At 40.4% G+C, this 26,102-nt stretch overlaps 1 protein-coding gene across 6 annotated transcripts in view; it reads right to left on the bottom strand.

The window, feature by feature from the left end:
• The window catches only part of RBM6 (RNA binding motif protein 6), a 103,650-nt gene that overhangs the window by 47,086 nt on the left and 30,462 nt on the right, over positions 1-26,102 (bottom strand). For 2 of the 6 annotated variants that reach the window (XM_002920530.4, XM_034658348.1), the window contains exons 5-6: positions 25,532-25,601; positions 9,645-9,718 (exon numbers count right to left, since the gene is read on the bottom strand). In XM_002920530.4, coding sequence (XP_002920576.1) covers positions 9,645-9,718; positions 25,532-25,601 — 144 coding nt within the window. Of the gene's footprint in view, positions 1-9,644; positions 9,725-25,531; positions 25,602-26,102 lie in introns of those variants that run through there. The other 4 variants (XM_034658350.1, XM_011226626.3, XM_034658349.1 and 1 more) reach the window with 3 other exon arrangements.

The following is a 26,102-nucleotide window of genomic DNA, read 5'->3' as shown; positions in this document are numbered from 1 at the left end:
TCAATCCCAGGACCCTGGGATCACGACCTGAGCTGAAGGCAGATGCTCAACTCACTGACCCACCCAGTTACCCCTAAACATTAAAAATCTTTAAACAGTCTCCTCCCACTGGAACATAAGAAAATGTGTCCATTTAATTCATTATTAAATGTATACCACCTAGCCCAGATCTTTGAATGTGGAAGGTGCTCCATATTTACCATGTTAACAGAAGTTAAAATGAGTTTTTCTGATATTTCCAATGGGATTCCAGACGGATCAATCAGTATTACCCAGCAGAGTAGGTCCCATTTACAGCAAAGTACTATTATATTAAGATAAAATATATGCATTTTTTACTTTGAGTTTAGTCTCTGTAACTAGTTCAGACTGCTGGCTCCAGTTACTTGGCTCTGTAAAATCTTCTTCTAAAATAAAGCTAAATGAAAAGATGATCCAAAGAGACTTCAAATGTTTGATACACTATAACTAAGAGCTATGAAAATCAGCACCCACGTTTAAAATATTCCCTGGAAAACTATCTGACATATGAAGTACAATTGTTTAGAGAGCTCCCAACTTGTTTGGTTTTTCTAGTAACTGCTACCAAATGTGTGTAATCTGCTGGCCCATACCCCCCCATACCGGACAGATATGTCCCCTGAATAACAGAATATTTTAGTCAAGTCTCAGGCGGAGTCTAAAAATCATCTTCGGTTATTTGATGGTCAACACATCAAACAGGTCTCATTCTTTCTTTATTATTATTTGTGAGAGAGAGAGAGAGCGCACAAGCAGGTAGAGCAACAGGGAGAGGGAGAGGGAGAAGCAGGCTCCCCACTGAGCAAGGAGCCCGATGAGGGGCTGGATCCCAGGACCCTGGGATCATGACATGAGCCGAAGGCAGACGCGTAACGAACTGAGCCACCCAGATACCCCATACAGGTCTCATTCTAAAGCTCCTCTCCCAAGGGCACAAGCTAGGCCTGGGACTGCTACTCTGGAGTGGGGGCAGGAACAGTGTCTGCACTCTTGCTACACTTCTAATCCCACCCACCACTCACCACTCTGTTAGGACCTGGAGGAAGGCAAGGAGAAAGATGAGTCATTAAGAGACAACCCATGGCAAGATGGGTCATTCTCTCTTTGGCTAACCACACTCCTACCCCTTTATACCAGGGTTTCTCAGCATTAGCACTACTGACATTTGGAAGCTGGTAGTTCTTCATACGAGGGCTGTCCTGAGCATTGTAGGATGTTTAGCAGCATCCCTGGTCTCTACCCTGTAGATGCCAGTAGCAACAACACAAATGTTTCCGGACATTGCCAAATGTCCAATGGTTAGGGAAAGGAGAAGAGGGTGTCAAAGCTGCTTCCCTCTCTATCCCCTCACTGTTAAGAACCACTGTCTTACAAAACCATTATCAGGCCAGTGTCCCCTTTCCCCTGGCTGCTATTTGTGTCCCCCTTCCCCCCGGCTGCTGTTTGTGTCCCCCTTCCCCCTGCTGCTGTTGCTTCTTAGTTTAAAGCTGACTAGCACACAGTCTCTCTTTGAGTATCAGGCATCCAAATGCCAGCTCTCTCATGGGGGAACACATCTGCTGTTTTGTTGAAAAGCCCCACAAAAACTTCACAGTGCCCAGGAGCAAGACGTTTCAATCTGTCCCTACTTCCCATAGCTCAACTTCAACCCCAACCTCGGCCCTCGCCCACCAGCGGACCCTCTTGGGAGCACTGACAAGATAGCTTAAGCCCCAAACATCTTCCAAAGCATTCCCTCAACCCACCAGACATTCACATACCTTCCCCTACCAAAGAGCACCTCTAACCACTAAAGGAGGGTCTGGCAGGAGGACAAGTCAAATGATGCCCCTTTCCAACAGAAGGGGACGCTGCTATTCAAAAATCTCTGCATTCAAATTTGTTAAAGTGTTAACATTTGATGAATCTGGATACAGAGCATATAGGTATTCTTTGCATTGTTTTTGCAAGTTTCCAGTAAGTCTGAAACAATTTTTTTTTTTTTTTTTAATGAACCTCAGGGGCCCCTGAGCGGCTCAGTTAGTTAAGTGTCTGACTCTTGATTTCAGCTTGGGCTATGATGTCGGGGTTGTGGGACCAAGCTCCGTGTTCAGCTCCATGCTAGGCATGGAGCCTGCTTGGGATTCTCTCTCCCCCTCTGCCCCCTCCCTGCTTGCTCGAGTGTGTGTGCACATGCTCACTCCCTCTCTCTCTCTCAAAACAAACAAACAAACAAACAAACAAACCTCAAACAACGATCTTATTGGAGTAATGAAGATGTTCTAAAACTAGATTATGATGATGGCTGCACAACTTGGTAAATTAACTAAGAACTGTTGAACTGTACACTTAAAATGGGTGGATTCTATGATCCATAAATTGTCGCGTTTTTCTTAAAAAAAAAAAAAAAAAAGACCCTGTATTCCCGTTGTACTACAGGTTAAAGATGACAGTCACAATGTCAATGCTGCTGGAAAGAAGCCTCTAAGAAAGATATAGAGGGAAGGAACCTACCCCAGCAGTGAACTGGTCTCCTACCCCCACCCAGCCCACCCCTGCTTTGAGCTTTGGTTAACAATTACAGGAAAATAGAAAAGATCCACATTGGTACCTACTAACCAGCCAATTACAGCAATATTGCCTCTAAAAAGTAGCCCAAGGATTTCCTAAGTGAAGTTTGTATTTAAAATCTACTTCAAATAGTTCTTTCATTAATTTCTATCTGTATGGACACTAAAGCAGAGAGCCCGCTCAACTCTACTGAGCAACTACTGCGCACGAGCCACGTGGCCACCTCAAATGTGGTCTGTTATTCAATTCCAGCCATCATTTTCCAGATTTTCAGCTTAAGTGTTCTTCTGTGGTAAGTAGATACCATTAGCAAAGAAATTTTTGTTACATTTTAAGACTGAAGTTCTAAATCTCTAGCTTCCAGACAAACTGACACTTTGTGTGTGAGTTTTTGTTTTTGTTTTTTGGGGTTTTTTTTGGTAAATAAATCTGTGTTTTATTTTAGACCTGGACTCATTCCCACTGGACTGGGCCTTGAACTAATTTCCATGCTAAGTTCAAAAACTTTTTTTTTTTAATCGAGATATAGTTTGCATACCATAATATTCACTCTTTTGTTGTGCTTTCTACAATGCAATGGGTTTTAGTATATTCACAAGGTTGGTCAATGATCACTACTATCTAATTCTAGAACATTTCATCACCCTGAAAAGAGACCCTATTACCCATTAGCAGTCACTCACTATTCCCTCTTGAGAGCATTTCTCCCTAAGTGGCTGGTAACCAATAATCTACTTTTTCTTTTTTTAAAAGATTTTATTTATTTATTTATTTTAGAGAAAGGGAGACAGAAAGAGTGCGAGCCAGGGGAAGAGCAGAGGGAGAGGGACAAGCAGACTCCGTACTGAGTGTGGATCCCAATGCAGTGCTTGATCTCACAACTGAGATCATGACCTGAGCCGAAATCAAGAGTTGGACACTCAACTGACTGAGCCATCCAGGTGCCCCCAGTAAGCTACTTTTTGTGATAAACTTCTTTCTCTCCTATTTATTTTCCTTTGGAAATAGCATTTATACAGATTAAACACAAATTTCAATTAGTCACAGAATTTGGTAAAATATACATTATTAGTATGTAACATTAGCATTGCTAACCTCACACTGTGAGATTAAAAATAATTATTAATCTAGGGGCGCCTGGGTGGCACAGCGGTTAAGCGTCTGCCTTCGGCTCAGGGCGTGATCCCGGCGTTATGGGATCGAGCCCCACGTCAGGCTCCTCTGCTGTGAGCCTGCTTCTTCCTCTCCCTCTCCCCCTGCTTGTGTTCCCTCTCTCGCTGGCTGTCTCTATCTCTGTCGAATAAATAAAATCTTTTAAAAATAATAATTATTATTATTAATCTAGATAAGCTTATCCATGATTATCAAAATCATATCATCAATACTCTCAACAAGAAATAAATACATATTATATATAATATATATCTCATACATAAATGAGTTAGAAGTTAAAACAACAGCACCTGAACACTCAGCATGGGGAGAATGAGACACAAAGACACATTATAACCTCCAAGTTTAGGGAGCTCAGTAGGTTAAGCATCTGCCTCCAGCTTGGGTCATGATCCCAGGGTCCTGAGATCAAGCCCTGTGTTGGGCTCCTTGCTCAGAGGGGAGTCTGCTTCTCTTTCCCCCCCGTTCCTCCCCCCAATTCGTGCTTGCTCGCTCTCTCTCTCTCGTTCTGCTCTCTCTCAAATAAGTAAATAAAATCTTTAAAAAATAATAACCTCCAAGTTCAGCTCAGATGGAGAAGATGCCTAAGAAAACTGAGTGCCACAGGTAGCCTAAGAGAACTCAATGATGGGAGAACTACCCGTAATGCTAGGCTCAGAAAGAAGGCTCCCCACCCCCAGGAGAGCTGGCATGGCCACAATCCTCCTCCCTCACATGCCTGGATGCCTGTGCACGCATCCTACAGACACTGTTGGGAGAGATGCTGCCCAGCCTTCTTCACTTTCAGTCTAGGCAGCCCAGTCTCATGATAGAGACAGTGGGCAACAGTACCATGAGAACTGGCTGTCAAAGATCTAGCTGCTACCCAAAGCAGCACTACCCCTTCTCAGGCACCACTGAGTCCCAAGAGGTGAATAAGCAGTCAAAGAAAAGGAAGACAACCAAGTAGGGTCCAGTGTTTATACAATCACTCTCTTCAGTACCTTTTCTGATAGTGAGCACCCACATAGGCTGGCCACTGTACCAAGTGCTTCACATACATTAATCTCACGACTGCTCTGAGGTGGGTACTATGATTATCCCTCCACTTTATAGATGAGACTCTGACACTGAGAACTTACAAACGAACTAGGAAGTGACGAAGCTGGAATTCTAAACCTCTCAGTGCTCCTAACACCCAATACTGTCTGGACATATACAAAATCATAAACCAAAGTTATAATCAAGACCACAAACTGAACCATGCCTTTGTATAACCCCTTAGATAGTTAATTAGAATTATACATATTCTGCTTGGTTTTTTTTTTCAATAACTGTCTGTAATCAAGTTCCAAAAGGCCACAAGACTGGAACTTAGCACTTCACACAACCCCATTTCTTACAAAAAGTACAGATATTAACTAAAAATACCAGTTGAAAGAGGAGGTACAACATCAAAGAACAAGACTGAAATGCTGAAATTCTGAACAAGAACTCCTTCAATCCACAAAAATTAACCATGATATATACATATATATATATGCACATATACATATGACAAAAATAATTATAAACCTCATCATAAGAGACACACTAGAAGTTCCCCCCTTAAAACTGACAAATGAGGGGCACCTGGGTGGCTCAGTCGTTAAGCACCCAACTCTTGATTTCAGCTCAGGTCATGATCTTGGCATCATGATACTGAACTCTGCATCAGGCCCTGCGCTGGGTGTGGATCCCCCCCCCGCCCCGCGCCCATCCCCCTTGCCCACATATGCACGCACTCTCTAAAAACAAAACAAAACAACCTGCCAAATGATTCAAGAAAATTGAACTGAATCCAGTTTAGAGTACCTCTTATAATTATTGCAGAAAGTCTGAGATATGGTAAAGCCAGGGGCTGGACATCAGAGCTTAGGGTTTTAAGGCCACAGGCTAGAGGCACCTGGGTGGCTCAGTTGGTTAAACATCGGCCTTTGGCTCAGGTCATGATCCTAGGGTCCTGGGATTGGAGACCTGCATCAGGCTCCCTGCTTCAGTGTGGTGTCTGCTTCTCCCTCTGCCCCTTCCCCCACTTGTGCTCTCCTCTCTCATTCATTTTCTCTCTCTTAAGTAAATAAATAAAATATTAAAAAAAAAAAAAAGCCACAGGCTAGATTCCTAGTGTGGTCTAACCATACTCCATGTCCCCCAAGTGGTATATCTGGCTCTTTCTCTTGGGAGAATTTAAGGTTCGACAGCTAACACAGCAAAAGCTCCTAGAGACCTGGAAGCAGTCCCCTGAGAATCAGTCCCAATCAAGAGGCTAAATGGGAAATACTGTTGACACAAAAATAATCCTTCCAGGTACTGCCACCAAATCCCTTTTTAGCCAGATACCCATGAAGTCACAACTGAAGCTGCTGTAGCTTAAGACCTTCTTGTTCCAGTCAGGTGCGGAGTTGTTGTGATAAAAACAAATACAGACTCAGTGCTCACTGTATGCCAGGCCCAGTTCTAACCACCCTACATGGGTTAACTCATTTAATTCCTAGATGTGTGAGAGGACACTGGGACACAGAGATGTTAAGCCACTTGTCCAAATCACACCGAGAAAGGTGACAGAACAGGAATGCAACCCCAGGCAGTCTGCCTCCATGTATTTAATTACTAGGATATACTGCCTCATGCCACTCAGGACTCAATTACTAGACAGGTAATTCTCTTAAATTACGAGAGCAAGAATCTTCAGTAATTACTGATTGACACTCATCTTAGAATGCATTTTCCTTTCTATTTCCCACCAATAACCTCTACTGAGGGCAATCAGGAGAAGGTACTGAAATTGAAGTTTCCAGGAAGAATGGCCAGGGGTGGCCAGCAGATGGTGACTCAGAATCTGTACCAACTTGGTCTATAAGTAAAACCTGGAGGGTAGGAGAATGAATGAATAGACAAAGACATTCATCTTCCATAAACACCTGTTTTATGCAGTCTGAGAAGGACTTCTCTCACATTCTTACATCTCTCGTAAGATTTTGTACTGTTACTGGGAGCTTGAACCACAGCCACTTCCTTAAAGAATATCCAGATATAAAAATGAATTTATTTTCCTAGAATTATGATTGGAAATTACTCGACATGCAGAAGGGAGAGGGAGAAGATGATCATCTAATTTCAAATGCTTACTAGGTACCAGATCCTATGCTAAGTGTCCCGCACACATTATTCACCAAATGCAATGTCACCCACTCCTCAAGAAGCTCCCCTGACCACCCCATGTAACACTGTCCCCATCATGCATTCATTTAATATGCTGCTCCATTATCTTTACAGAACTCAGCACTATCATGTATTATATTGTTTGATATTTGACTACTTGCTTATGCTCTGTCTCCTATCACTAAGACAGAAGTTATTATATGTCTTGTTTATGGAAGCATCTCCAGCATCCAGAAAGGTGCCTGACACACAGCAGGCATTCATGAATGTATGATCTCATTTAGTCCACACCAGAGCCCCATGAGGTACTGGTAACAGAGGAAACTGAGGCTGAGGGAGGTAAAGAAACCTGCCAGAGACAACCCAGCTAGGAAGTAACATCTGACTGCAGAACCGACACTCCTTTTTGCTATGCTATACTACCTAGGTACAAAAATTCCCCTGAAGATCCCATTCTCAAAAATATTTCCATCAAAATGACTTGCACACATCCTGAGTTGTGGTAAAGATTATGAGAAGGATGCTGAGTGGATCATGAAATCTATACAGTTCAGGGAGAGGATTCTGTTGTATGGCAGTGCTAGCAGTATGCCCTGTGTCCCATTACTAGGGGAAGAATAAAAGGCTAGGAAAGGAGGTTGACCAAAGAAGGATATGGTGCTACCTTCTTAAGGAATTGTTCCAGTGAATATTAAAAATGAGATCATAGAAAAATCTGGAATTTGAGAGAACACCCCGTGGGATCTATGAATACCACATAATGTCTGTCACCTTTCTTGGTCTAAGCTCCTTATTTGTACTTCTACACAGAGTACCTTATGGTACATATGCATAAGGATAGCTACCTGTCAAAACATCCTATTTCACCCTGAAAGAATTTTGGCACAGCTCGTCTTCTGTTCTGGTGTCTTATTTACCGGGCAGGGGTCGGTCAACAGGGATCTGGGAGCCCTAAGAATGTTCACAGGATGTGTGGGAAGGGTGGGAGCAGAGATGTCGAAAGGCCATACCCCCTCAATACTGCTTGTGTAAATGAACATTTTTCCAGATATGGCTCCAAAAGAAACCCTCCTTATTTTTAAAGAAGGCGGTCCTCATTCTATTTAACACTTCTCTTTAAGGGGCTACGATCTTCAGACAGGATTTTTTGCTGGGGCCGAGGGAACAGGGAGTTAAAACACAATATGGTTATTTTTCAAGATCGAAGATCAAATAGCTCTGATAAAAAGTAACACCCCTCTATGAGAAACACACAGTCAGGAGAATGGTACAAAAGAGAATGGCATGGCATGTGCCATGGCTCCTCCGTTTATGTTTCCACCACTCATAGTATTATTTAGCACGTGCCAAAGGACTTAATGATTAATCACTGGTAACAAGATGTTCATGAATTAAATGAGTGTTCTCAAATTAGGACAGTCTGAATAGAATCAACCATAAGGATAAAGATTGGGACCTTCACTCTTCTCTCAAAATATTGGTAGGTGGCACATTAATTATCTGATACATAATTAATATCTATTAAATGACTGGCTTAATGACGGAAAATGAACAAATCAGTCAACAAGAACTCTGTCAAGGGGGTATGGTCCTAATCCAGTCATTCTTTGAAGATCTAACAGTATTTATACTACTAACAATAGGTATGGATACGTCAAATTTCCTCTAATTAGTGCTCGCTCCCAAAGGATTTACAGCATGTCATTTCCACACCCATAAGGGGAGGACATGGCTAAAGAAGGGAGAAGGTTTAGTGTAATGGGCCATGCTGAATGGAACAAAGCTGATGAAAGGGCATCAGGCTTTAAGAGAGGAAGAGTTCTCACGCAATACTACTCTTCTCTGGCAGAGCCTCCAGGGCTCTTACCCTTAAGAGCACACTGCATTCACAATCAAGTATAAGCAGTGGATACATAAAAATCAAACTGTATCATTAAACTTCTTTCTCCCACTTGACAGATGAAGGAACTAAAACACGCAAAGAAAATAACTTTCCCCAAGGAAACACCGTGATAAGAAGGATTCTATCCACTTCATAATTCCTTCCAAAACTATCAGGCAGAGTTCAATTTAAAGTCCAAATGACAGTTCTAGGTGGCAAACTGAATACATCTAGATGTTTCAAACATAAGGTACGTATAGATTCAGATTCACCAGCTCTGACTATATGCAGCCAAGAATTGAGTACAAAACTCCAATTTGTAAAGAACCATGATGAATGCAATACACACGAACAAGCCACTCCTTTCTCCTCCCAGATGGCCCTCTTGAGAAAGCAGCACATGCAGGCAGGACCTGAGTGCCACAGGAGTTGCCATCAGTGGTCTTCACCCTAGGTCTAGATACAAGTACTGACCTAGAATTCCTGTGCCAGGCAGATCCTTGAGATCACAGACAGTCAAGGATCATTCTTTGCATTAGGATCTCCTTATCAGTCACACTCCAAACCTGTCATTTTTTCCTATCTACTGTCTTTGTCATCTAGTCCAACTGCAACTGGGCTCCAGTTTTTAAAATACATGTGTGTCCATTAACTCTTGTAGAGAAACCTTCCCAGCTTCTTCTAAAGTTTCTCCTCACAACCGCTTTCTGGTTGGAATGTGGTATGCTCCAAATACAGATTTCTGGTACCTTTCCAAAGTTCAATCATTTGAAACCCTCCCTCCCCATACATAAAAAATATATCCTTCCAGCATCATTTGACCGAAGTATAAAGCAACCTGGTTGGCCTCCATGCATCCGATGGCATCTTCCAAGAGTGAAAACTCCACGCAGACATAGCCATAGTCGTAACCTGGGGACAGCATTTAAATACAGACGGGAGTGGTGTTAGTGCCTTGCAAACACAAAAGACACACTTAAATCCCCTGTTTCTGAACCCCTTAACACAAGTCCTCCCAACTAGCCCCTCCCTCCCCTATACTAGGCAAAGCTGCTACCCCAAACAGAAAAAAGTACTGAAGGAAAATCTGGATGTTTCTGGGCTTTAAGAGTCATTCCAAAATGGCTTTTTCTGTTAACCAAGAAGATCTGCCCTCTTTACACTGATGGTCTGGTGAGGGTGCCCCAGAATTAGGTAATCCCACAGAAAGTTCAAGTGGGGACCCAGAACATTTCACCACAGGCTGAATCTTCTGGAAAAACAAAGTCAACAAGAACAGGAAAGTATCTGGAAAAAAAAAAAAAAAACGTATCCCGAGACAGGAAGGAAAAGCAATTATCCCAAAGCTATGCTAATAGTCACCACTTTTCAAGCAGAAACCACCTTCAAAGACAGAAGTGCTGACAGACTGAGGCAACTATTCTGTTTGGATACCACAGGAGGCTTCTGGTTGGCAGGGGACAGACCATTTCAGGTCTCCTCTTTTTTCCTTGTTTCAACTCAAGTCATAAACCAGCTTAAATCTTTATGAAAGGAAGAAGGTGTAAAAGCATAAATAAGTACAAATAGCTGGGTCCAAAACTGTGCTTGTGCACAAAGACTGGCGTCAGAGTAGGCTGGGGGAGAGACAGCAGTGGTTATCAATCAGTACATGTTCAAGAATTGTATAAACCATTAGAGTTATAGAACACCCTTCACCTTTCTCCTAAGCAAGTGTCATTTGCAACTCTCACAACCCATGAGATTGGGAACTCATGGGATTTACAGGCTGCTGAGTTCTAACACTAACCCATCCTATAATTTCCCGGATACGGGCACCACATGACTACAAAAACACACTTGGCAATGCAATGCTTCACAAATGGCTTCCATGCTTCCTCCACTGCCTCGCAGGATAAAGAAGCTCATCTTTAGGAGTGATGCTGTGCAAGTGAACAGCAAGAAAAAGATGCAATTTGTTGAGATGAGAAATAAAACTCAGGGGAAGAGAAACAACACAAAACCCAGGCCAATTTTAAGCACAGAGTATATATAACAAGAGGAAACTAAGTATCATTAAATCAAGGTATCAAAGACCAAAAAAATAAAAACAAACAAAAACTAGAGCAACAGAAAATATAACTTAAACAGGCCAAATTTGGTGAGATGGGTTGGATTCCTTGTCACATGGAATGAATGACCTGAAATGTTTTATTAGAATAATAAAACTGTGACTTCAGACTTGTTAAATACTCCAAGTTAAATACTCCAATGTTACAATGGTCCAGGCTGATTGCTTAGAATTTTAGGAAATGGCCAGGAAGAGGAAAACAAATCTACTAGAAATCCCAGCATCACCTTAGGCTGAGAGAGAGATTTTCTATTTGATTTTACAGCTTTGACCAATATAGATTAAAACTAACCACTGCCACCTCCACTTAAATTTACCACAAAATCAGTCTCCTCTGATTTGAACTCTTCAAACTATTGACTATTGACTATTTGAAGAAATGAATCTACTTTAAAGAAACAGTATATATATTTATGCATAGCCTATTAACAACAGAAATTGTTTTGTTAGTTAATTCCTTTAAAGTGGATTTTCTTGATCAAACCCAGTGAACTTCTCCTACAGAAAACATTCTGCATTTTGGGGACCCCTGGGTGGCTCAGTCAGTTAAGCATCTGACTCTTGATCTCAGCTTGGGTCTTGATCTCATCAGGGTCCTGAGTTCAAGCCCCGTCAATGGGCTCCATGCTGGGTGTGGAGCCCGCTTAAAAAAATAAGTTGAAAAAAGAAAGAAAGAAAACATTTGCATTTTGTAAAGCTCTCTGTTCTTGGAAAACACTGTAGCATAGCAGAAGGAACTAAGGTGCCTTTTATCAGCAAATATCTACTGCAAACACTCATACTGCATGTCCACCATCAGAAACGGGTAGCCACGGAACAAGCAGATATACTCTCAAGTGTGCTGGTTACGTCTACCGAACATATCAAGGTCCAGGTATGTGGAAAGCAACCCTTTCTACAGCTGCCAAACTGAAAAACACAGGGAACTAACACCACATTGGAAAAGCCCGAAGTTTCCTTTCTGTACTTAAAGAGTTAACTATTGTGGCCCAGAGGAGCGCACAGAATCTGTGGACAAAGAGAAAGAGAGATTTATGACGACATTCATACTTTACTAAAGAACAAACAAGACTTTGATACTACAGTCACTGGGAAGGAAAATATACAGTTCGCAAGAGATATTATGAGCATCTCTACACATCAACTCTGCAATACATATATTAACAATGTACTTCAGCTTGAATATTAAATCCACAAGCCCAACAATCCATTTCTTCTGCCCGAAACTTTAGCTATTAAATAATAACAAAAATTTAAGGTTTAATTATAATACCTGAAACTTAAAAAAAAAAAAAAAAGGTACCCAATCTTGATCTGAGGCATTTTGTGTGTCTAAGACTCACAGTTGTACAAGGATTTCAGGAATTGTCCAAATGGACAACAACACTAAGTAATACCTACATAGCACTTGTTGGTGCAGGGCTGCATTCTGAACACTTTACGTACACTAACTAAATCCTCACAAGAATACCCTATGAGGTAAAAACTATTAACCTCATTTTACCCATGGGGAAGCAGGCAAAGAAAGAATAAGTAGTTTGCTCAAAATCACCTCAGTGGTAAGTAGCACTATGGGCTCAGAGCCAGGCAGTCCAGATTCAAACCGATGCTGTTAACTGCTACACTGATAGCCTCTCACCTTTCAATAAAATCCTTGACTAATATAAGTAATCTGAATTCTGAACTTTACTAAGCCCAATCACAGAAAGGGTCCCACATGCCTGAGCACAGACAGATAAGACCATGTCTATAGTTAAGAAATACAGAAATCTGCAGCACACCAGTTACCCCTATTCTAAAATACCTATAGCAGAACCTTGTGTGTGGACCCGAGTATGCATGTTAGAAAGCATTCACGCTCATGGACTGCTATACTGGCTACCAAAAGTCTTCTGCAAAGACAAAAACCCAAAAGTATTATAATGATAGCTATAAAAATTACAATACAGTAAGATACTTGATATGTGTTATTTAATATAGCATATTTTAAAAGCTTTAAAAACGAGGACAATTATACAAAATGTGCATAGGAAAAAGAACTGAAATTAAATACTATGAAGTCATATCTAACTCAGAGGTTAGAGATAAAAGTCCGCATATGAGATGAAAACCATGCATTGTCAAAATCATACTTGAACACCCCAACGTGAAGAACAACATACCATCTCTCAATATAGGTTAAGTCCAACACTGCCAGCTTTTCCTCCAGCGTCGCAACAGATCGCTTTTCTTTTGGTTGACACCAGATGAAGAGGCTGGCTTGCATTTAAGGGCCATAATGTATGAAAAACATATCACTTTAAATAACAGAATCAGAGCTAGCACAGTGAATGCTCACACTTAGGGAAACTTGGGAGACAGAGACTAACCGAAGCCAGGACTGAGTCACATCCCGCCTCTCATGCTCACTCCATGAGAGGGAAGATGGGGTCGGGGAGAGGGGTTGAGCAAGCACAGGTGAATATACAAAAATCTGAAAATGATGTAATGCAACACAACTGTACATGAACATGGTTACAGTGGTTGTATTGTTATAGTGGGATAACTGGGGATTTCTTTTTAATTCCTCAAATGTAATTTTATAATTCACAGAGTAAGTTCTAGTAGACCTATTCCACCCACAGACCTAAACATTCTGAAAACGACCAACCAACCTTGCATTCAGAATTGCTAGGAACCATTTGGAATCATTAAGATGGTAAACTCGGCGTTAACAGTCCCATAGACAGAGTCTGACCTAAGGAGTAAAAAAATGTTTTTATTACCTTTTTCTTCTAACGCCACATGCTAGAAAAAAGTCTGGTGGGCTGATGGGTCTTTGTGCTTATTTACATGACTACGAAAAAGCATATTTTACTCCATTTCCTAACCTATCTAAATGTATAGATTTCTCATAAAAATGTGAATGCTCCTTATAGCTTTGTTTGTTGGCAGCTGAGAAGGATGAGAACAGGGAAAGAAGGAAATCTATAAAGGTAACATTAAAATTGCAGTTCTTCTTCATATTCATTAATCATATGATTGCCTATTACCCAAAAAAGTATCTGTTTTAAAAGCTAACAGGAGCTTAAGGGGGAACAATGTACAGAAAACAAAGCCCTAATGAATAATAACCAGTAAGTTTTAGTCTCTGCTCCTAAAAAAGCTGACTCAGAGATGCTGACAAACATGGCCCTTAACTGTTCAAGTCAACTGTAACGTCTATACCAAGCCCTGCTTTTATAACAATTACACAGCAATATTTATTTAGGCAAATGAGGATGAGCAGCCCTCTGTTCAAACTAGTCTAGAAAAACCCAACTAACATAAACAAGTCCAGCTGAATTTCCCATTAGGAGGACTGATTTACATTGACAAAGCCAAGAATATACATACCAACTATGAAATGTAAAAAAGGAATCAGGATTTTAAAGGATACAGGCAGAGGGGACTCATGATGAGCACTGAGTAATCCACAGAATTGCTGAATCACTATACTGTGTACCTGAAACTGAACTACACTAGAATTAAAAAAAAAAAAAGAAAGAATAAAAGGAAAAAGAGAGAGAAACAGGTTTCTTTATTTCACTGGGTATCCTCTGAGTGAAAAGAAAACAGATTTTTTTTTTCTCTAAACAAGGATTATTTCTGTGGGAACAAAGCATTATGAATATAAAGAGCACCACGAAAAATCTTAATGGAGATTCAAGAGGGCTATATTGCTATAGGTCCTATTTTCATAATTCTATTTCACTGGGGCTACAGGCTTTTAGAAGAAAAGTAAAGTATTATCAAGTTAGAGATTTTAGCAAAAACCAAAACAGAATCGATCCAGGTATGTGAATTCCTTCCAATGGGAATAATACAACAAAGAAAGCCGATGTGCAAGATTTCTATTTTTTTTTTTTTGAGATTTTATTTATTTATTTGCCAGAGAGAGAGCACGCGAGCGCACACAAGCAGAGGAGCAGCAGGCAGAGGAAGGAGCCTCCCTGCTGAGCAAGGAGGCAGCCGCGGTGTATAGACGTCCCTGATACACAAGATTTCTAACAGGTACTTTACTCTTTAAAACTTCAAGTGGGGAAGCCTGGATGGCTCAGTTGGTTAAGCAGCTGCCTTCGGTTCAGGTCATGATCTCAGGGTCCTGGGGTCGAACCCCATGTCGGGCTCCCAGCTAAGCAGGGAGTCTGCTTCTCCCTCTACCCCACCCCTGCTCATGCTCTCTCTCTCTCAAGTAAGTAAAATCTTAAAAAAAGAAAAAAAAAGAAAAAAACAGAAAAAAACACCTAAAGTGAATATGTACCTGCAGCTTGCATTATGAAAATTAGGGAAATATCTGATTTATATGTCAACCTACTATCTGGGAAGAACAGAATTGGACTCCATGAAATACATCACTTCGACATCTTACATGCACTTTCAATCCTCTCCCCCTCAAGTATTCACATAAGGCTTGCTGGTTTATAATAAAAGATGAAATGAAGAAGATACGCAGTCATGATTACTTGCTAAATTTTTGAAAACTGCATATGGTTCTATTTTATTTAGTGCTCCATCTGTTCCAACTGGTTATTAAAAAAAAAAGGGAGGGGGGTTGTGTATTCAAGTAGTTTTCAAAGTCCAAAATTAATCTCAAGGTCACTTCATCTGAATGATGGTTCCCTGGGCCCAGGACATTATTTGTTAGGAAATTCTCACCCTTATTTAATTCATTTTAATTCCAATGACATTAACAATGCTATGCGAGCACAGTGGAGGGGTGTGTCCTTGACCTCAGAGAGGTTTTTTTTTTTTTTTTTAAAGATTTTGTTTGTTTATTTGAGAGAGAGAGAGAGAGAGAGAACTAGCGGTGGGGAGGGGCAGAGGGAGAGAGAGAAACAGACTCCCTGTTAAGCAGGAAGACTGATGCAGGGCTCAATCTAGGACCCGGAAATCATGACCTCAGCCAAAGGCAGAAGCCCAACCAACTGAGCCACCCTGACGCCCCGAGCTCTTTTCATTTCTACATCCCCAACACTAGCATAATTAACACCCGGTACACGATGCTGCTCAGTTAACACCACAGCAATTATAATAAGTTTCTTCACTGGAGCAACACACAAGAAAAGTAACTTCTCCAGTTTGTATATATGCAGAAGCTAACTCGTCATGTGCTTTCAGTTGAGCCACTTCTCTCTGGGCCTGGGTGATCCATATGCTAAGTTGCAATGATGGTAACTCCTTTGCAGGGTGGTTTCAGAGTGCATGAGATAATACATTTCAGCACCCCCATGTTTCTATTACAAAGCATTATCAGGGACTAAAGATCAGACAGTACTTGTGTTGGTGCTCCTCAAATATGCCCCACTATTAAAATTTTAGAACTGATGGGGCGCCTGGGCGGCTCAGTCGTTAAGTGTCTGCCTTCGGCTCAGGTCATGATCCCAGAGTCCTGGGATCAAGCCCCACATTGGGCTCCCTGCTCAGTGGGAAGCCTGCTTCTCCCTCTCCCACTCCCCCTGTTTGTGTTTCCTCTCTCGCTGTCTGTGTCAAATAAAATCTTTAAAAAAAATTTTTTTAGCACTGATGAATTGCCTCACTGATTTCTAGTTATGCTAAGAATATACGTTTCCGCCATAGATCACAAAGCTATTTTCATTTCACGTGCGAAAAAAATATGGCCCTTAAACATTTATCCCATTGCCTGGACCGTAGTACAAATAAAAGGACAAGTCACCACTGTTCTAAGGGGCTCTGGGAAGGTACCACGAAGTTAGTGGCTTCTGAGCTGGAAGTTGCTCAAGATGAGAACAGATCACACTGGTCCAGCCACTTACCTATTCCAGAAGTAAAACAGAGAAGGGTCAGACAACTGGCATTTTGTGAGACTCACACTTTGACCAGACCAAAAGCCTAGGTCACCTATACCTTATAACAGAAAACTGACGCCCAACTAAATGTACTGCGTATCAGCCAGATCCACATTTGGGATCCCCATCTCCAGTAATATAGAAAGATATTTGGTCTCGTTCCAGTTTCCTGGCATGGAGTTCTTAAAAACTCTTGGAATTTCCAGAATCATAAGGGTGATATGAGTGCCTTTTTATTCTTATGAGGTGACTCTTGGTGGGCTCCTAGATAGTATCAGGATGGGGCCTGGCTATCAGAATGTCTAAGTCTTGATCAGAAGCTTGGAACTTTCAGCCTCACCCCTCCAATTTGCTGGGAGGGGAAAGGAGCTGAAATTTAAGCTAATCACCAGAAGCCACAATGATTTTAATCAATAATAACTGCATAATGGAACCTCCCATAAAAACCCCTCAATGATGGAATTTGGAAACCTTCCAGGTTGGTAAAAGCACCCACATGCATCTGTGTGCAATTTTCTCTATTTCTTGTCTGATCATTTCCTGTAATACCCATAAAAAGTCTTGTTTTAACTCTCTGAAAATCCAGGGACATTATTAACAATTAGTTGCCGACCTCTCTGACCAATCATTATCTCCAAGCATTCATTTAGGTGTTATTCTTTTTTATTTTATTTTATTTTATTTTATTTTATTTTATTTTATTTTATATTATTTATCTGTCAGAGAGAGAGAGAGAGAGCGAGGAGAGAGAGCGAGCGAGCACAAAGCACGGAGAATGGAAGGCAGAGGGCGAAGTAGGCTCCCCGCTGAGCAAGGAGTCGGATATGGGACTCAACCCTAGGACCCTGGGATCATGACCTGAGCTGAAGGCAGGCGCTTAACAAACAAAGCCACCTTGACGTCCCAGGTGTTATTCTTTTTCTAAGCTTGTTGACTCTGAAAGTCCTATGCTTGTCACCCTCTAGTGACTTTAGAATTAGAAATAACTGAGTATTTTTTGGACGCCTGGGTGGCTCAGTTGGTTGGGTGTCTGCCTTTGGCTCGAGTCATGATCCCGGGGTTCTGGGATCAGGTCCTGTGTCCGGCTCCTTGCTCAGCAGGGAGTCTGCTTCTCCCTCTGCCTGCTGCTCCCCCTGCTCGTACTCTCGCTCTCTCTCCCGAGCACTCTCTCTGGCAAATAAATAAGTAAATAAAATCTTAGAAAAAAAAGAAAAGAAGTAACTGAACATTTTTCATCAAGTTACCCAGAGTGGTAAACTTCAACCTTTCAGCCAAACAGAACCCATGATGCATAAGAACTCCCAGATCCCTTCAAAAAAAAAAATAAGTGATTTATAAGATACTGTGGCCTATTCAGGTGAGTGCAGAACACTCATCCCATACACCCATTTTCCACAGAAGCTGAAACCTCTAAGGTCAAAGATTACAATGCTTGTGATCACCAACATATCCTCTGCATCTCAACATGCTATAACTATTGGTTGGATAAATCAATAAACAAACAATAACATTTTCCAGTAGTTTCAAAGGTAGAGCCATACGCTAATCAGAATGGCACATAATTGGCAGGTAACACCAAAGAATGAATCATAAGCTTTTCAAGGTTATAGGGTGCTATTTTTTTTTTAAAGATTTTATTTATTTATTCGACAGAGGTAGAGACAGCCAGCGAGAGAGGGAACACAAGCAGGGGGAGTGGGAGAGGAAGAAGCAGGCTCATAGCGGAGGAGCCTGATGTGGGGGCTTCTTCCATGAATTCTACTAAACACCCAAAGGCACAGGAAGCCCCATACAGACTTATATAACCTAGAAGACTCAGCCAAAGCCACCTGAGCATTTAGCCAAAGAGACATATAAGAACTACGGAAGCCAGGAGCAATTCTACCTGGAAGAAGAGTAAGGACCTTGGAAATGCAGGAAGCTGACAGAGGGCTAGAGTTCAAACACCTTCCCCATCCCAGAAAGGCAAATTCCATCTCAGCTAAATAGCTCTGGGGAAGAGTAAATGACCTACCAATTAAAGCATCTGCTCATCACTCTCATGCTATGTTCCCAGGCTATCTCTTCTATCTTCAGATGCTACATGTAGTTTAGGTAGAGATCTCCAAGACGACACAGTCAACCATACAAAAACCACCAGGGTGGTGGTCCTTGTTTCTGAAGAAAATGATGTCTTGGGTGGTGAAGATGTTCCATTATCAGATCTAGAATGAAACTTCAGGGGCACCTGAGTGGCTCAGTTGGTTAAGCGTCTGCCTTCGGCTCAGGTCATGATCTCAGGGTCCTGGGATCGAGCTCCACGTCGGGCTCTCTGCTCAGCAGGGAGTCTGCTTCTCCCTCTCCCTCTGTGCGCTCTCTATCCCCCCAAATAAATAAATTAAATCTAAAAAATAAAATAAAATTTATAGAATGAAACGCCATACCCAAAAGCCCCAAGGAAAGGAAGAATGCAGGGAGTCCAATAAAAGTCAACAATAATATTAAAACTTCCCTACCAGTGCTGCAGTTTACCAAAGTCATCCTTCATAACTTAAGTGGTTTCAACAAAGAAGCTTAAATTGAAGAACGAGTCAGCTCCCAGAATAGAAAATGAGTTTCATCTTAAGTGTCAGGAAGGTTAACTACCCCAAAGAAAAAGGATGCTTTAGTTAAGCCAGTAATCCTAAAACATTGCTTTCCAAAACAGTACTGGGATTCTACTTTATTTTTTTTAAGATTTGATTTGTTTGTTTGTTTGTTTATTATGAGGGGGCAGAAGGGGAGGGAGAAGGATAAGCAGATTGCGCTGAGCATGGAGCCTCACATGAGGCTCAATCCCACAACCCTGAGTTCACAACCTGAGCTGAAACCAGGAGTTACAGATGCTTAACCGACTGAGCCACCCAGGTGCCCCAAGACATCCTTATTTTTAAAGCTTTGCCATCTTTGCTTAACGCTCCTCTGTAAACATCCTCCCCAAAATGTGGTACCAAACCTATTAAGAAACCCGGCTGAAAACAACAACTTTCCGCAGTTTTAGAAATGTGATAAGTAAATGTGATACTTTTCGATTAACCTATGGTCAGTTTCCCCCGAAGAACTAAAAATATTTATTTGTCTATTCTATAAATGCCAAAAACACTGCAAAAACATGTGTATTTGCATTTTCCAACTCTATTTTTTCCTAAATGACGTTTGGCTATTGTCCTTAGCTACTGCAATACCATAAACTACGCATGTCTCGTATCATCAGTGTCGATCCATTTCACAATGGATTTCTGCCTCCTAAAGTGACAGATTCTCTGGGTTTTTCTTCTTTTCTTAAAACTTCTATTTTATCAACATGGTGGTAAAAACTCAAACCATTTCAACTGTGAAAAATGAAAGGATATGATGTAAGCCTGTTACCCAGGACCACAGAAACTGTGCCCATTCACTGTGGCCCATACATTATATGAACGCTGACAGACTCAATGCAAGGTACTCCTTCTTCCTAACACTCAGCCTTCTAACTTTCCTATGCTAATTAATAAAACAGTACTACAATAATTCTGTAACACTTCAGTCACTATGGAGAATTACTTTCTATGCTTAAGTCTTATTAGGAAACAATCCAGAAACTGTATCATTTTTGCTTAAATAATATAAATTCCTTTGGAAAAAGCATCATAGCAAGCTTATATACCGGATAGCATGTAAATCCACCTAAAAACCAAGCACAGTTCTGTCTATATTCATAAGTTACAGAAACACTTTGGGGTGCTTGGGTGGCTCAGTCAGCTGGGTGTCTGCCTTTGGCTCAGGTCGTGATCTCAGGGTACTGGGGTCAAGCCTGGCATCAGGCTCCCTGCTCAGTGGGGAGTCTGCTTCTCCCTCTGCCTCTCCCACCCCCTTCTGCTCTCTCTCTCTCAAATAAATAAATAAAATCTTTAAAAAATGGTATTAAAAAAATCTACAGAAACACTTCGAAAATGAGAACATCTACCATTCTAAGATCTCTGCAGGAAATATGCTACATAAACAGAAAGTACAACTAAGGGCATAAAATAGCATCAACCCTACACTAACTCCTGCCCCAGCTCAGTACATCAGATCTGGTATCAGGTAGGCAAGTATTTGCCACGGGCCACCAAAGCACATAAGCATTAGCATTTTTTACTTAAAGAAGGTCCACCTGCTAAGTCTCTTTTAAACTGTACCAAAAAGTTCTAGAATAAAGAATATAATCAATCTAATACAGTGGTTCTCACAATTCAGGGCACATCAAAATCATGTGGATGACTTGTTAAAGCAAAGATGGTTGGGTCTTGCTCCCAGAGTTTATGATCCGGTAGGTCTAAAATGAGGCCTGAGAATTTCTATTTCTCTCTCTCTCTTTTTTTTTTTTTTTTTGGTCAGAGGGAGAGAGAGAGAGAGCATAAGCAGGAGAGAGAGAAAGCGGGTAGGCAGAGGGAGAAGCAGGCTCCCTGCTGAGCAAGGAGCCCAATATGGGACTCGATCCCAGGACCCTGGGATCATGACCTGAGCTGAAGGCAGAGACTTTAACTGACTGAGCCACCCAGCACCCCGAGAATTTGTTATTTCTAACAAGGTCTGAGGCAGTGCTGACACTGCTGGTCCAGAACCCACTCTGAGAACTATGCTCTATTGTTCACAGAAGCGGTTCACTGTAGCCTTTATCTTGCAAGATTTCTGCTGATCACTAAACAATAAAATACATCAGTTGTATTATCAGTTTTTCAACTTTTTATTGAAAATCATTTCCAAGTTACAAAAAAGTTGCAAGAATAATAGCACAAAGAACACACGCATGGACCTGTTACCCAGATTCAGCTATTGATATATTTTGTCGTCTCTACTGTATCATTACTCTCTTCCTCCCCTGTCCATATACATCAAATATTTTTCCCTAAACTACATGAGAAAAAAAAAGCATACACCATGGTCCTCCACCCCTAAAAACTTCAATGTGTATTTCCTAATAAGGATATTCTCTTATACGAATACAGTAGTTACCAATTTCAGTGAATTTAACATTGATACACCACTACCACAATCCATATAGAGAACAGTTTCATTGTGCCCAAAATTCCCTCATGCCTCCACTTTACAGTTGATTCCTCCCCCAACACCCTGGCAACCACTATTTTCTATTCCTATCATTTTGCTTTTTCCAGAACATCACAGAAATGGAATCATAGTATGCAGTCCTTTTAAAAATTATGATCAAATACACGTAACATAAAATACACCATTTAACCATTTTAAAGTGTGCAATTCAGTGACATTTAGATACATTCACAATGTTATGCAACCATCCCATCTGGTTCCAGAACATTTCTATCACCCTAAAAAGGAAAACTTATACCCATTAAGCAGTCACTCCCCATTTCCCCCTTCTCCAGCCCCTGGCAACAACCAAGCTACCCAATCTGCTTTCTTCTTCTATGGATATGCTTTTTCTGGATATTTTATATAAACGGGATCATACAATATGTGCTCTTTTGTGCCTGGCTTCTTTCACTCAGCACAAGGTTTTCAAGATGCATCCAAGTTATAGCATGTATCAGTATTTCATTCCTTTTTATGGCACTGTGTAGCCTTTTCAGTCTGTTTCTTTCATCCAGCATAATACCTGAGATTCCTCCATGTTGTTACGTACATATGTAGTTTTGTTGTTTTTATTGCTGAGTAGTATTCCACTGCATGTACATACCAAAGTTTGTTCATCCAGTCACCAAAAGACATTTCACTCTTGATACTTTTCCCAGGAATGTAATAATTTTACTCAAGGTAATTTACAACTAATGGGGTTATAATATATTTGCAAATGGCAAAAGAAAAACTCAAATATATACAACATATGTAGCGTCAAAATTCCTTATCTGTAATTCCCAAACCCCTTAAATATTAAGTTTTTTGGTAAATTTTCAAGTAACTTGAAGTCATTTGGAGACAAATCCTGACCTATAGTATACTGAGTCTCTTTACAGTCTTTATTTAGTCCTCTTAGAATATTCATATATTTTGCTGCAGAAGTATTATTATGACTGATATATATCCCACTGGGGGATATAATTCATATATGATCTATGTACCATATTACCTTTCTGTATTTAGAAAAAGTCATAAACTTATTTGATCCCACAGATTTTGGATAAAAGTTGTGGCCCTGTACTCACACGGCTCTAAATGAAACAAAAATTAAATCAATAATTATCAGAGTCAATGAACAAGTATTAATCTTTTCTCTCCGTTACAGACTGGCTCCCCATTACACCAACTAAATCTGCCCTACAGTCCCCTTCTTATGAGTAACATCCATCCTGCATGGTCTTTGCAGGTTATCACGCGCCTCAAGAAACTGACTGCCATTTATAAAAGTCACCTCCTCTACTAAAATACACATACAGTCTTTTAACAAGCAAATGTTAAAAACATTCTTAAAACATTGCTTCAAGGCGTATTCTTCAGCAGATGTAAGGCTGCACTGCTCTGAAACCTAAATGACCCTTTAACGTTCCTCATCTGAAAGGAGAACGCAGCTGCTCTCCACACATATCACAGACACTTACTCATTCCATGCATACTGGGAACCCATCAGTCAGTGCCAGGGAGAGTGGCAAGCAGGGGTAACAGGAGGGAACAAGATAGACAAGGCTCCCACTGTCATGGAACTAACTCTCTGGGAGGAATAAGACACACAAAACCACCGAGAAAATATCAAAATGACCGATCCTACAACAACAAACCAGGATCTGATGAAAAACAACCAAGGAGTGATTTTGGATTAGACGGTGAGGTAAGGCCTTGAGAGGTGAAACTGAAACCAAGAACTAAATCCCAGAAGACAAGTGAGGATCAGAGGGAAGAACAGTGCAAAGGCCCTGACGGAGAAAGAAGTCTGTATTGATCAAGCCTAGAAAAAGGCTCAATGTGGCTAGAGCATAATGAGAAAAGTGGACAGCAGTACGGGATGAGGTCAAATAGCCAAGGGCCAGCTCATGCAGGATTCTGTAAGTCAGAACAAAGAACTGCGAATTTCTTCCAAATGAGATGGAAGACCACTAGAGGATTTTAGACATGGGAGTAACATGATCTGACAGATACCTTCAAAGTTCATTCTACTTGCCACATGAGATGGATAACATGGGACTGGTAATCCAATTCTCTCATTAAAAAAAGAACCATGTATACATATTTAATACACTGTCACTTCATAGAATAAAATGCCAAGGAAAGATTGTATTTCCTGAAAGGTGATTTTTTTTAAACAATTGTCTTGAATGATTTTACATAAGAATCAATGTCTTTGGTCTGCCAATTATGTTTCTAATTGCTACTACAGCAAGCAAATTTAAAAGCTTCTTCTGTGGACCTTATACATTAATTTAAATATTGCTCTGCTAATAAATCTGACAATATAAAATCAGAGTATTAAAGAAATGAAGAGTTTAAGTTGCTATTTATAACATCAACACATCTCTACTTTCCTTAATACACCAATACTTAATAAAAACAGTTCATGAAATAAAACCAAAGCTGAGGTTACTGCTGTCAGTTAAAAAGTAACTGCAGCCTATAAATTCTACTTTTAGTTCCTAAAGATAATAGTAAATCAAGAAAGCATGTATGAGACACGTGCAAAAAAAAAAAAAAAAGCATGAATGTGTAAGAACAACGTAACTACTCTTATGTTTCTACAAATTCAGAATTGATGCTTTTAAAACAAAAAAATAGTTTTCTGAAAAATAATGTTTCTGAGTTTATTCTCAAATTACAGAAAAAAATATTTCTGGACTTGACAAAAATACCAAATTATTTCAAGCACAAAAATTTATTTTTATGGATAGTTTCCCTCTGCAGAAGCAAACTGAAGAAGCAGCTATCTAGTTAATACAAAGAAATTTATTCCATGGTAAACTGTTTAGAAGTAAACTATATCCTCAAAAATACAGCATACTCTTACTTGAAGAGTTCTTTAATTTGGACTACTAAAGTTCTAAAGTCTGTGAACAGATTAATGATCTACTTTCTTCAATTTAAATTCTGCAAAAGAGATCACTTGAAGATTACCTTCATTTTTAAACCATTTCATATTATGTAGACTAAATATTAGTCAATACCTTGAGTGCCTAGTATTTCACTTCCTTTTTTTTGTAAGACTTGAAGGAACTGACCAAACATGATACTCTAAGACACTAGGTCGATATTATGGAAAGTTTAATCTGCAGTTCAGACCACAGGGCAGAGGTCAAAGAGAAAGCTCTTCTGGATCTATTCATGGGTTTCAACAAAACAGCTGTTGCAGGGCTTCCATTCTCAGAGCAAGACAAAAAATTCAAGAAACCACTAATTTGTACAATTTCTCTGGAAAGTTGTAAATTTCACGCTGAAGCAATGAAATGTAAATTTTTAAACACAGTAAGTTTATTAAATCCTACTAGGCTCAAACATAAACACTCCACCACGATGAAGAACATATACAGCAAGTTTAATGATTATATAAAATATATTCAGGGATAAATGCTATAACACTAACTTTATATCTTAAAACGCGACAACACTCACTTTATATCTCATAGGCACCCAGAAGAACTGGAACATGCATCCTCATTGCCCACGTGTGGACAAACAGCCACAAAGAACCACAGCTAAGACTAAAGTTGGCTGTTATTTGAAGGCATCAACAGGAGGCTTCTGGAAATCTTAACTGTTGTTTCTTAAAAAAACCTTGAGTAGCACATGATGCAGAAATCTGACAAAGACCCTTCCTACCCAAGACCACATGCATGTCCAGAAACTCACCTGTGTTATACTCCTTCAACTCCAAGTCCTTTACAGGCATGCCATCAGGAGTCCGAAAGGCATTAAGAATCTACAAGAACATGGTGTATACACGAATGACATAAATTATCAGACACTGAATATTTAATTCTCTCTACTGGCTTTTATTCTATGTAATTTAAAGCTATCATTACTTTATCAAGGCAAAATTAACCCATGTACACTCTAGACATTCAAAACTGTTTATGAGTAGAATATAATTATTCATAAAATTCCTAAGTATATAAAAAAGGCAGAATATAACCATCAAGAACCAAGCTCTGAAATCAGACTGCCTACATTCCAAGCCTCTTTTGCTCTCTTGCTGTGTAACTTTTCAGTGCCCTGTTTCTCATCTGTTAAACATAAGATGATGCCCTGGGCTCATGCCAGTCCAGGGCCATGGCACTTAACTCCCTCCACCTGGTGAGTTCTTTTCCCCATCTTCAAATGGACTGCTCTCTCACGGCATTCAGGCCTGGGCTCAAATGTCACTTCCTTAGTTATGCCTTCCCCCAACTACCCAATCGAAAATAGCCCCATCCCAGTTATG

This window comes from Ailuropoda melanoleuca, chromosome 4 (genome assembly GCF_002007445.2).
Source record: "Ailuropoda melanoleuca isolate Jingjing chromosome 4, ASM200744v2, whole genome shotgun sequence".
Classification (NCBI taxonomy): Eukaryota; Metazoa; Chordata; class Mammalia; order Carnivora; family Ursidae; genus Ailuropoda; species Ailuropoda melanoleuca.
This window is presented reverse-complemented; position numbering and strand designations above follow the sequence as displayed.